Raw genomic sequence first — 12390 nt, forward strand, 5'->3', positions numbered from 1 at the left:
ACTTTTTCCTTGTTTTAGACTTGTAAAATTCAAATTGAGCAGTATCAGCTTCACATGACAGATTCAATATTTGTGCATGGTAGTAGCTATCAGAGCTTTAAAGTGAACACCGACTGCATGAGAACGTTGAGAGCAACACATCTGAATGTGCAACCGATTTTTTTTAAAAAAGGAGGAGGACCCCCGGCCTCTGCATCTGGACGATGCATGCGGGAATGTGCAACCGATTGATGGTTGGCTATATCATCAGCAGAATATCACCTAAAAAAAGAGAAGGCATTCACGATTTTGACGGTGTCAAATTTTTTAGCAACCCATCACCACCAATGCCTATCATTTTGTTAGTAGGCTTGCCTGAGTAAATGAGATGCGCACGGAACATTTTTTTTCTTCATGAACAACAGAGTCTGTAGCTGTAGTGCCAAAAAATGAGCACATCCACCCCAACCTGTGCGGTCTGCACATCTAGCAACCTCAAAAAAAAGAGTCTGTAGCTGTAGTGAGGTGCTTAGTGTTCTACTCCACATGTATAGAGATGTTGCTTTAGTTCAAATGGGGTGGGTGCATATATATAAGGAGGGTCATACATATCTGATGAAAAACTATATTTGTAAAATTGCAAAACTAAATTTAATTTGAAGTTCCTACTCATGGAAATTTCTTTTCTAATGAAACCTGGAAAAAAGCTATAATGAAAACAGCCAAGTGATTAATTTTATTGTATATAATGTGAGTGGATCATCTAAACAACAAGAGTTGGTTTAAGAGGAGTAGGTACCTACCGCTGGCGGTTGTTTGTCAATATGTGATGGCTCGCACATTGATCACTGATAGGAACCTACTTTGATACTTTCCACGGAGTTAGAAAACATGATCGAAAAAGGGGTGTATCCCAACCATGGTGCGTTCATCGGTATCATTTTCTTACATATTGGGCTGGCCGGCTCAAGTGGACTGAGATCCAGTGACATGTTGTGGGCATGTCATCGATGAACAGTAGCATAACAAGTCCCTTATTTTCGACCGTGGGATAAAAAATGAATAGGACCCCCACCTACCGTGTATGAACAGTACTTCACTACAATGCCCGAATGAATAGGGACTTCCCACACTGCGTCTCTAAAGTACTTTGTGCTATAGTAGTAACTGATCTGGACTATCTACTTTTGATCCAACGGCCATTTTGTCCTGCTCAAGCAACCTTCAAGATGAGTCCAGTTTATGCAGATTTGGTAGTTTGCAAAAAAAAAAAAATCCACTTAGTCATGGTGGAAAATCGAGGTGCAAATGCCGTAATTAGAGACGGCGATTTCAAATAATCTTGATGCAACTTCATGTTTTACAACAGATCTTTGATGTTCATCTTTGTTTCAATTTGCCTCATCAGATGTGATGCACTATTATGTTTAATTTACCAACTAAGTTGGGTCATCATTTACTTACTTATTGAATAAGTAAACAAGTTCAGCCTGATGTATTATGTTTATTAATTTACCTTCAAAAGGAACGCAACACTATTCTTTTCTGAATGTGATAAAAAGCAAGTTGGTTCAGATCATTAAAAAAAAGAGATGTAAAATTTGTGTGTGCCTTTGCGTGGAGAGGAAGCAGAGGGAGAAAGGAAAGAGGAGTGAGTACTTGGATCTCCAGGAGGTGAGTAAATGCGAGCTCGTGGGTGTGCAGTTAACAGGTGAGATGGGCGGGGCCCAGGCCCAGGAAAACCGTTGTCCTTCTCATTGATGTCAGTTACCTCACGTCACTTTTGGGCTCTGGGCCAGCGGTTTTGGTTTGTTGCTCCAAAAGAAAATTAAGCGCCAGTTTGATTTGTTTTTTCAATCCATTTCTTCACCTATTTATTCACTAGTAGAAAAAACCCAATATTATACGCCACATGTGGTATAAAATATTTTGTATGGTGGGACCGGCATCACTGGTTGCTTCACATGATCTAAAGTCAAATTTGGGGAGGCACTATTGTATGCAGTGGAATTCTAAGCTGCGCACACACACCCGATGACCCAATCATGGAGTGCATGTACAGAAAAAATACAATAATGTGATGATGTATAAGCAGTTGATGTGAGGGCAATAATTGAGAAAGCATGTGTCGACATGTAAGTATACACCATCTCTGATTAAAAAAAAAATTGGGTGACAATGGCAGGGCAATTCTCAAGTTGCCTTTGGTTTTTATTTGATTTATTTGGAGGCATCATCACCTACAAACACAAGTACTAGAGCCACCTTGCACCCACTGTACTATAATCAACCAAGTGGCCAAATATTTTTTTACAAAAAAAATTAAAATCTCTCTCTCTCTCTCGCTAGAAGAAGAAATTACAACTAATTAAATTTTGGTCTAGAAAAGAAAAGGAACATCAAGAGATGGGCGCAGGGCAGCCGTGCATGGAGTAAACACTGGCTGCATTCGCTGTAGCAGGGTACAGACTCGAGTCATTTTGCACTGCAGTGCATGTGAACCTGTCCTCCTCCCACAACTCCCAACATTTTTCAAAAAGCTGCTGCTGGTTTTCTCATGGCAAAGGCAGCAGACCTCAAGAGAGAGCAAAAACCCAAGAGGAGAAAGTACTCCACCACACACAAGAGAGGGCCAAAATCTTTTTGGAAGGTTGCAAGCAGCAAATTGGCATGAGAGACAATTGTCTCCACGCACGCACCTCAGGAATCTCCCGCCTCATCCTCCTCATTCAGCCCACCGATCCAGATATCATCCAACGCCAGTAAAAAAAGGATCAGAAACTCCCCCTGCTTTTTCCTTTGTTGCTGTCTCAAGTCTCAACAGCAATGTCCCTCCCAACCTTCGGCCAGTGCCAACTGAAACTGTACTGTAGTGGCACGCACGCAAGCGCGCAAGAAAAGAAAACCATGGGCAATGGCAGCAGTTACTACAATGGCAATGGCAATGGCAATGGCATGGCACCTGCTCCTCCTCCTCCTCCCTCCGTCTTCCGCCGTGAGCGTGAGTTGGCTGGCTGACAGTGAGCGCTGCGTGTCGTGCTGCGTTGTTGTCTGGTAGGGCTGCCCCCATTGATTTGATCCCCCCGGACCTTTTGTCTCCTTCCTTTCCTTTCCCTTCCCTTCCCCCTCACCACTGCCGCTCGCCTACTACTACCACTTGTTCTCACTTCTTGGCCGCTGCTTCTGCTTGCTTCCTCGCTCCTCCCACCTCGTCCCTCCCCTCGCCTCCCTCCTCTGGCCGCTAGCTAGCTAGATACTGCAGTGGTTGCTGCTTGGCTTTGGCTTTGGTTGCTTGCTGGTGCTCTCCCCACTCCAGCTTGCTCCCCTCTCCACACCCCCCTCGGCGGCTTCTGCGGTGAAGGTGCGAGCTCCGGGCATGCCCCCCCGAGCTTGATTGCGGTCGACGGGGGTGAAGGTGGAAGCTTGCTGCCGGATCGATTGGGGCGCTTGCTTTCCGGGCGGTGCCGCTTTCGGCAGTAAAGGCGGGGGGATCTTGCGCCCACCTGCCGCCGGATCGACAAATCCCCCGCGGCAGCAATCCGTGTGGCTGCGGGCAGGAGGGTGCCGCGCGCCGCCGCTCCCCCTGTCCGGCATTGCGGGGAGCTCCGCCGAGCTCTGAGCGGGGGCCGCACGCACGCAAGGTGTTTGGTGAAAAGCGCGGCGCGGGCGAGCCATGAGGGACTTCCCGTCCTGCTTCGGGGAGAGCGGCGTCCAGATCGCGGACGCCGCGTCCTCCTCCAGCAGCGCCGGCAAGGGCGCGGCGCAGAACCTGGTCACCTGCCTCTACCAGACGCAGCTCGCCGGCCGGCCCTGCGTCGTCTCCGTCACCTGGAGCAAGAGCCTCATGGGGCAGGGCCTCAGCGTCGCCGTCGACGGCCTCTCCGGCCAGAGCCTCTGCAAGGCGGACATCAAGCCCTGGCTCTTCTCCAAGAAGAAGGGCTCCAAGAGCCTCGACGTCGACGGCGGCAAGGTCGACATCTTCTGGGACCTCTCCGCCGCCAGGTTCGGCGCCGGGCCGGAGCCGCTGGAGAGCTTCTACGTTGCGCTGGTCTCCGACCTCGAGCTCGCGCTCCTGCTCGGCGACATGAAGAAGGACGCCTACCGCAAGACCGGCGCCAACCGGCCGGCGCTCAACGCCGCCTTCGTCGCCAGGAAGGAGCACATCTACGGCAAGAAGATTTACTCCGCCAAGGCGCAGTTCTGCGACAATGGCCAGTTCCACGACCTGGTGATAGAGTGCGACACCGTCGGCCTCAAGGACCCGTGCCTTGAGATACGCATCGACAAGAAGCCGGTGATGCAGGTGAAGAGGCTGGCATGGAAGTTCAGGGGAAACCAGACGATCCTCGTCGACGGCCTGCCGGTGGAGGTGTTCTGGGACGTCCACAGCTGGCTCTTCGGGCCGACGACGGCGAGCAACGCGGTGTTCATGTTCCAGACATGCCAGGCGCCCGAGAAGTCGATGCCGTGGTCGTACTCGCAGATTTTTAGGGAGTCCCAGCTGCAGGGCCTCGGCTTCTCGCTCATCCTACATGCATGGAAGATTGAGTAGGTGCTTGCAGATCATAAGTTGCTTCTGCGGCCGCCTCCTTTCCAGTGCTAACAAGATGTTCCATTCAGTGTCTGTCTGTTTTTCCGAGTGCTATGGGAAACTCCAATATATGTTCTTTCAATTTATTTTATTCCTTTTCGGTTTCGCCATCTTCATAAACGATGTGTTCGAATTGTCTGGCAAGTTCCAGTGATATTCCAGTCTGTTTTTGTCATCTCTTCCCCTCCCCTGTGTTTTGTTCCTTAAGTGAGATCGGTTCCAATGCTCCAAGTAGTTGAACTATGGCAATGTTCTAAGAAAGAATGCTGTCATGTGTGTATACTGAAAGTTCAGATTTATAATTTTTGTGTATGGTAACAGTATTGTCTGATGATTGTTCCCCAATTTGTTCCCTGATGATCAGTAACAAATATTATCACAATGTAACTTTGGTCCATGTGCAAAAGTGGAGGTTTTAAGGAATCAAGACACATGGATTGCTTGAGCATCAAGTCTGTTACATTGATGACAGTCCTTTTTGTGCTTATCTGTAGATATCTGAATATGCCCATCTTTTGCAGGAGACAGATCATCCTACTGAGGATCATGGAGCTCAGATGATAAAACTTACTGAAGATCACCATATTCTGTGCAATTTGGTTGGTACTACCATTTTTATAGATCTCCCAAAATGATCATCTTGTGACTTCCTTTCTGTGGTTTCTTGGTGCTCTCTTGCAGTACTTTTCTTATTTCTTTTAGTCATCTGCATTGTGTGGCTAGCCAGTAAGGTGGGTGCAGCTCTACTTTTTATTTTCCCTAAGTGAGGAGGTTGCATTGACATCGCCACATCGGCTATGATGATCAATAGAATTAAGCAGCCTTTCCGCTTGCTGGACCACTTCAGCTGTGTTTTGAGATATTAAATAGCGTATTATCCCGAATCATACACAGTACATTCAAATCAGAGAGCCTGATTTTTCTCTCTCTCTTTCTGATAAGGACACCACTTTATATCTTCTTTTCCTGTTTGCATTTTGTAATTATCCTTATTGCATTTAATTCACTTGATGCTTCCGTTCCAACAGAAATTTTAGGTTCATCAATCGCTTTATACACGTTTTTTTAAACGTCAGTCAAAATCATGGGCCTCTGAAACGGGCTGAGTACTATTAAACCAGGCTAGACATGAATTAACTATGCTGTAGGTTGGCATTTGGTTTTCATTGGTTTGTTTATATGGATATTGTAAAGATACTCCTTTGGGGTTTGTTGTATCTCTCTCTACTCTGTGTGCATAGATAGACTTGAGTGGAACATTGTGTGGTTAACATAGATTGGGCTGCAAAGCTTCCTTCTTTTTGGTTACCTTGTTTCATCTGTCTGGATCAACCTCAAACTTATCAATTCAGTCTTTTAAATTGCAATAGAGGCTTCATAACCAGATTTATTTAACGTGCACTGAGACCATTCCATATGGACAGTTTTTGGTGGCTAAACGACTTGCTGACGATTCGCTTCTTTTGGACACAGTGTGCTGTTTGCTAGTTCCTGTCGATACATTTGGGGATTTATTGTAGCTACAATTTGGTTAGTTTCAAATATATTTGAAGCTTTATAAAAGCTTGCATTTGTAGTGAATGCAGACAGAGTATATGGCCTCCCTGAATGGTGAATATGGCTCTGCTTGACTTTGCATGTGTGTGTGTAATGAATCATTATTTCATTGCAAGCATATGACATTCGGAAAAAAAATGTGATTCGCTCTGCCACAGATTGCAGTGTGTTTTACATCCTGGGAATGCATGGTTTTATGCTCTGGCTTCGCCCTGTTTTGCATCATGACGTCTATAAGCACCTGTTTTACTAGATGAAGTGAATCAATTCTTCATTTGGAGGACACTGAGCAAGACACATAATTGCAACCACAATTCGTGTTCAAAATGGTGTGCATAAACAGGTAAAGGCAACTGGCAAAGACAGAGTTATAGTCTCTGCTGGTACTGATGTCCTTCTTTCGACTATTTGGAAAACAAAAATAATTCATTCCCTGCAGATCCCACTAATGTTATGTTTTCTTGGTTCTCTCTGCTGGACTCATGGTCTGCTGTAGAATGAGTGGAAAGTGCTTTGCTCTAAACTTATGGTTCCATTTTCTTAGTTACCACACAGGCCATGAGAAGTTATCATTTTTTTCCTGACATTAGTATTTGCACATTTTTGTGGTAGTACGAAGGTTATCTCTAGGGACTACGATAAACCATCTACTGTATAACCGATGAAACGCACATTAGTGTATTCTTATTGTTTACATGCCTCAATCAACGCTTAATTCTGCTGATTTTGTTCTTGCTACAGATAAAATTTTAGTTAATGAGTTCTGCCATAGATATGCAACCTGTTTGCTCTTTGTAGTTGTTCAAGTAAGAAATATAATGCCCCGGAATTGTTCCTTCAGTTTTCTTTTGATACTGAGTATTAGCACAAGATGTGATTGTTATAAGTCGTCTAATCATTGTTCCTGTAACCTCGTAACTTTGCAGATATGCCGAGCACTTGCTTATATACATAATTGTGTTGTCATCTGCCACCATGATATCAAACCACAGAACATTCTAGTGAGATTTTTAACCTCCTTTTCTATGCTTAATATGTTGTGCTGTTGTGTTTTACATATCTTCCATCAAATCCTGCAGAATTGTTTGGCTAGTTGGGCTTTCTTTACATCTGGAAGAACATTTACTATCAAATTTGAATAACCACTACTCCAAGGAGTAATACATTTTTGCTAACCTAGTAAGCTTTCCACTGTAGGTTAACCCACATAACACGAGCTCAAAATCTAAATCTGCGATTTTGGCAGTGCAAAAGTCTTGGTAAGTTATCTTCTATAATAAGGTAGAAATTTAAATGTTCGAGTACTACTGATTTCGAAAAGAACATGCTAAACTTTCTTGATAAGAACAAAAAAAAGGGTGTGCACTTATGCCAGTAACCTACCCAGAAATGATGATTTCTAAATTGTTTTCAAAGTAATGCTTTGCATATATCTCCTACATTTACTCAAGATATTACCGAGCACCAGAACTATATTTGGTGCAACTGAATGTACTACTGCCATTATTTTGTTGTGGTTTTGTTCACTGCAGACTGAATATCTGCTCTGTCATGGCAGAACTGCTTCCCCCATAGATTTTTTCATTCATGCATATAGTCTTTTACTCCCTGCGTCTCAAAATAAGTGTTGCTGATTTAGTAGAACATTAGTACAAAGTTGTACTAAATCAACGACATTTATTTTGGGATGGAAGGAGTATTTTACTCTCTAGCTTGTTCTCATAGTATTCATCCATCCATGCAGCCTCTTTTTCCTGGGGGGAAGTGGAGTTGATCAACCGGTTGTGATTACCAAGGTGAAATCTTGCAGTATGACATTTGGTAACTGTTTTCTCCTGCGACCTGCATTCTTTACAATGATATGTTCGGTCATAATGCGTCGCAGGTCTTGGGGTACTCCAACCAGGGAAGAGATCAAGTGCATGAATCCAACCCACACGGAGTTCAAGTTCCCACAGATTAAGGCTCGCCCGTGTCACAAGGTAATGTGTGCATATTTTACCTGTCATGCAAAATTGCCCGGTCTGCACAATTGCTGTTCTAGTTGGCGTGTACTTTCGGGACAGGGAGAGTTTTAACATTGGCACCAAAATAAGCATTCCTCAGATACTTAACAAAAAAGAAAATAAATTACAACGGACAAAAATGGAAAGCTGATGCAATGAGAAAAAAGGGCCAGGCGAGAAAGATGTTTCTCAGATGGGCCGGGCTCTGCCTGTGTTTCCAGCAGGCAGCAGCCCAACCTCACGGGCCAGCACCCAAAAAGCTCCCACCGAGGGGGAGCTGCGTGGCTGCACTCCTAACATTAGTCCCACCTCGCCAGTTTAAGGGGAGCGGAACCAGCTTATAAGCTGAGGCGCGGTAGGAGGTAGCACGACCTTACTTGAACAGGATCTGTTCTATAGGCTCGTACCGTTGCATCCTTTACCAATAAGGAGGCAAGCACTTCAGTCTGGTTGATGTATTCTGACCTCTGGGCCAGAGCGTGATTAACGGCCAGGATTACCCTGATGGGGCAATCTGATGGCTGTAGAGGATCGTTCCTGCCTGGCTCTCACGCCTGTGCAGGGTGGCCCAGAGGTTGTCTGACAGACTTCAACATCTTTTTTGCCCTTGTGCTCGTTTTTTAAGTCTCTTTTTCAGTCACTCATTCTACATTCAGTATTTGCAATCACTCATTCTACATTCTACATTCTCCCCCCGTTCACTTTTATAGATAAAGAAGACCAAAAATGAAGAATAATAAGAATACTGATGAAAAGACTGACTGATGATAACTAAGGTAATGAACAAAGAGAGAACAATGAATTAAGGAAAAAAAAGTGAGATGGCTAAAAAAGGAGAGTGAAATCTGAACAAAAGACTGGACTAAACAGTTACCAGCTTTATGCACATATGCTAACTCCATTTTATCAAGAATTTTCGTAAAGTATGACATGTTTTTTTTGGTGGTTGGTTCGCTTCTTTTGGACACAATGTGCTGTTTGTTAGTCCCTGTCCATTCATTTGGGGATTTATTGTAGCTACAATTTCGTCAGTTGCAAATATATTTGAAGCTTTATAAAAGCTTGCATTTGTAGTGAATGCAGACAGGGTATATGCCCTCCCTGAATAGTGAATATGGCTCTGCTTGATTTTGCGTGTGTGTGTAATGAATCATTATTTCGTTGCAAGCATATGTGCTTCGCAAAAAGAAAGTATGCGACTCACTCTGCCGCAGATTTGCAGTGTATTTTATGCTCTGGCTTCGCCCTTTTTGACATCATGACGTCTATAAGCACCCTGTTTTACTAGATGAAGTGACTCAATTCTTCATTTGCAGGAGACCGAGCCAGATGTGGTTGCAGATTCTGGTGCTGAATATGGTCACATATTTGCAAGCACAATCCGTGGCCAAAATGGTCTGCCTAAACAGGTAAAGGCAACTGGCAAAGACAGAGTTATTGTTTCTGCCGGTACTGCTGGCCTTCTGTGGACTACTTGGAAAACAAGAAATCGATCTTGTTTCCAAGGTGTATTCCATGGAGATCCTACTTATGTTTTTTTGTGCTCTCTGCTGGATTTGTGGCCTGTCCTGTAAAAAAGAGGGGTGCAGGTGCCAAACATGCCGCATCAGGTGTCTAGGAAGCTTAACCAAGTAACACGCGAAATCCTCAGTCGTGAGTGAGATTTCCAAATTGTTTTGAAAGTAATGTTTTGCATATATGCAGGTCAAGTGAGAGCTGAATATCTCCTACATTTTCTCAAGATATTACATAGCACCAGAACAAATTTGGTGCAACTGAATATACCGCTGCCATTTGATTTGTTGTGGTTTTCTTCACGGCAGACTGAATATCTGCTGTGTCATGGCAGAGCTGCTTCTCGGACAGGTTCTGTTCATGCATGTAGTCTTTTATTTTATTCTCTAGCTTCATAATATTCATTCATCAATGCAGCCTCTTTTTCCTGGAGAAAGTGGAGTTGATCAGCCGGTTGAGCTTATCAAGGTGAAATCTTGTATGACATTTGAAACTGTTTTCTCCCTCGACCTGCATCCTTTACAATGACATTTGTTCAGTCATAAGTTAAAAAAGAAGACATTTGTTCAGTCATAATAGTGGGTCGCAGGTCTTGGGTACTCCAACAAGGGAAGAGATCAAGTGCATGAATACAAACTACACGAAGTTCAAGTTCTCCCGAACTAAGACTCGTCCGTGGCACAAGGTAATGTGCATGTATTGTGTTTGTCATGCAAAATTGCCTGGTCTGCACAATTGCTGTTCTAGTTGGCGCATACTTTCGGAACAGGGAGAGCTTTACCGTTGACTAGGGTGCTGATAAACTGCGAGAAAATTCTCGAAACAGGCTTTCGCCCCACTTTATATATAAAACAACAACACGGTACAATACATGGCCGAACGATACAATGTGGTGAGAAGGCCCTCTTACAAAGCAGATAGAAAGATATAACAAGAAGCCTATAGCTAGCCTAACGCCTCACCTAGGACCGACCGACGACATCAAAACTCCATGGCAACACCCCCAGGAGGGTGACGGCGCAATGCGTTGGCGCTGCCGAGTCTGAGTACAAACAAGGGTTTTCACCCGGAGGCCTGGCACATGAACAAGACCCACGACTACGTCTTCAAGAAGATAACGACACCGGCGGGCGCCGCCGGTGCTGGCGCCAAGTGCGAAGCTTTCGTTCAGGAACTCGCCAATCTCACTAGGAGGTGCCCTGGTCACCACCACAACGAGAGTCAGGCCAACCCCACCAGATTTGGGCACCAACAGAGGAGGCTAGAGCCTTCTGCCACCCTTGCCGCCCACACGGCCAAGAGGTGAAGGCATCACTGCCACCATGGAGCCTGCCGGAAAGCCCACCGTGGATCCCGCCAACCGGGGCCGCTGCCCCGACATCCTCAGACAACTCAACACCGACGCCAAAACACGTGTCCGCCACCCCAACCAAGCCACGAGCCTCCACCTCGACATGGACAGAGAGGGCCCGGAGCACGCGCAGGAGAGCAACCAGCCCTAGCAGAAGGACCAAGTTCAACCGCTGCTCCGGCGGCCAACCGCGTCACTTGCCAATTGCCAACTACTCCCTCCGTTTCAAATTACTCGTCACAGAAATGAATGTATCTAAAACTAAAATACATCTAGATACATCCATTTCTGCGACAAGTAATTTGAAACGGAGGGAGTAGTACTACCGGGAGAGGAGGGCGTCTTCCCATTAGAAATGGACACTCTAGATCCAGACAGGGGGGGGGGCATGGCAACCGGCACCTCCGGCTGCCAAGCACCCAATTCCATCGGATCCCCGTGACTCGCTCCGCGCCCTTTGCACCACCGCTCCAATCTACAACAACCTGTCGCCACGCGCCTGCAGTCGAAGATCGTCACCGCTACCCGATGTCACCGGGCAGGCACCCCCACCCCCACCCCCACCCTGGAGGGAGCATGGAGGAGGCCGCCGACCTTGAGAAAATCAAGGCTCATCAATTTAGAGTTTCTCAGTTTTTTTAGTAGACGAGTTTCTCAGATAATCCGGCCAAAAAAAGCATTCCTCAAATACTTTTGACAAAAAGGAAAATAAGTTACAACGAATGATGCAACGAAAAGGAAACGAAAAAGCCACACGAGATAGATGTTTCTCAGATGGGCCAGACTCTGTGTATCCAGCAGGCAGGAGCCCAACCTCACGGGCCAGCAGCCCAGCACCCACGAGTCAGCCCTTCTAAGCTCCCATCGAGGGCGTTGCTGCGCAGCTGCACGCTTAACATTAGTCCCACCTCGCCAGTTTGCGGGGAGCGGAACCAGCTTATAAGCCGAGGCGCGGCACAAGGTAGCACGACCTTACTTGAACAGGATCTGTTCTATAGGCTCGTACCGCTGCATCCTTTACCAATAAGGAGGCAAGCACTTCAGTCTGGTTGATGTATTCTGACCTCTGGGCCAGAGAGTGATTAACGGCCAGGATTCTCTGATGGGGCAATCCGACGGCTATAGAGGATCGTTCCTGTCAGGCTCACACCTGTGCAGGGGGTGGCCCAGAGGTTGTCTGACAGACTACAAATCTTTTTTTTTTCACTTCTTTTTTTAGACTGCAGTTGTCTCTGTAATAATCTGCAGAACGAGCTGCACTTGACTTCCTGGAACACGACGTCTGCCGGCACGAGCTGCAGCTTGAGCGCGCATCTGACCTGGAACTTGCACCTCGAACAACCCCCATCGCGTTCTCCTTCCTGAACTCGGCCACACTGGCGTCGCCTATC

General features: G+C 45.9%; 1 protein-coding gene, 1 long non-coding RNA gene and 2 other non-coding genes across 4 annotated transcripts; all 4 read left to right on the top strand.

Annotated features, from left to right (window-relative positions):
• The first annotated feature begins 2811 nt into the window (after positions 1–2811).
• LOC125527167 lies at positions 2812–4899 on the top strand. Its single transcript, XM_048691727.1, has one exon. The coding sequence runs from the start codon at positions 3653–3655 to the stop codon at positions 4529–4531; it is 879 nt and encodes a 292-aa protein (XP_048547684.1). The 5' UTR covers positions 2812–3652; the 3' UTR covers positions 4532–4899.
• A 3030-nt stretch (positions 4900–7929) lies between these two features.
• Positions 7930–12197, top strand: LOC125527168. The gene is made up of 5 exons (XR_007291989.1): positions 7930–8109; positions 9450–9764; positions 9838–9999; positions 10066–10116; positions 10238–12197. It is a non-coding gene; the product is annotated as an uncharacterized LOC125527168 (long non-coding RNA).
• Positions 8501–8722, top strand: LOC125527169. Its single transcript, XR_007291990.1, has one exon. It is a non-coding gene; the product is annotated as a small nucleolar RNA U3 (small nucleolar RNA).
• On the top strand, positions 11966–12186 carry LOC125527170. The gene has a single exon (XR_007291991.1). It is a non-coding gene; the product is annotated as a small nucleolar RNA U3 (small nucleolar RNA).
• Positions 12198–12390: the final 193 nt, after the last annotated feature.

This window comes from Triticum urartu, unplaced genomic scaffold, assembly GCF_003073215.2.
Source record: "Triticum urartu cultivar G1812 unplaced genomic scaffold, Tu2.1 TuUngrouped_contig_3105, whole genome shotgun sequence".
Lineage (NCBI taxonomy): Eukaryota > Viridiplantae > Streptophyta > Magnoliopsida > Poales > Poaceae > Triticum > Triticum urartu.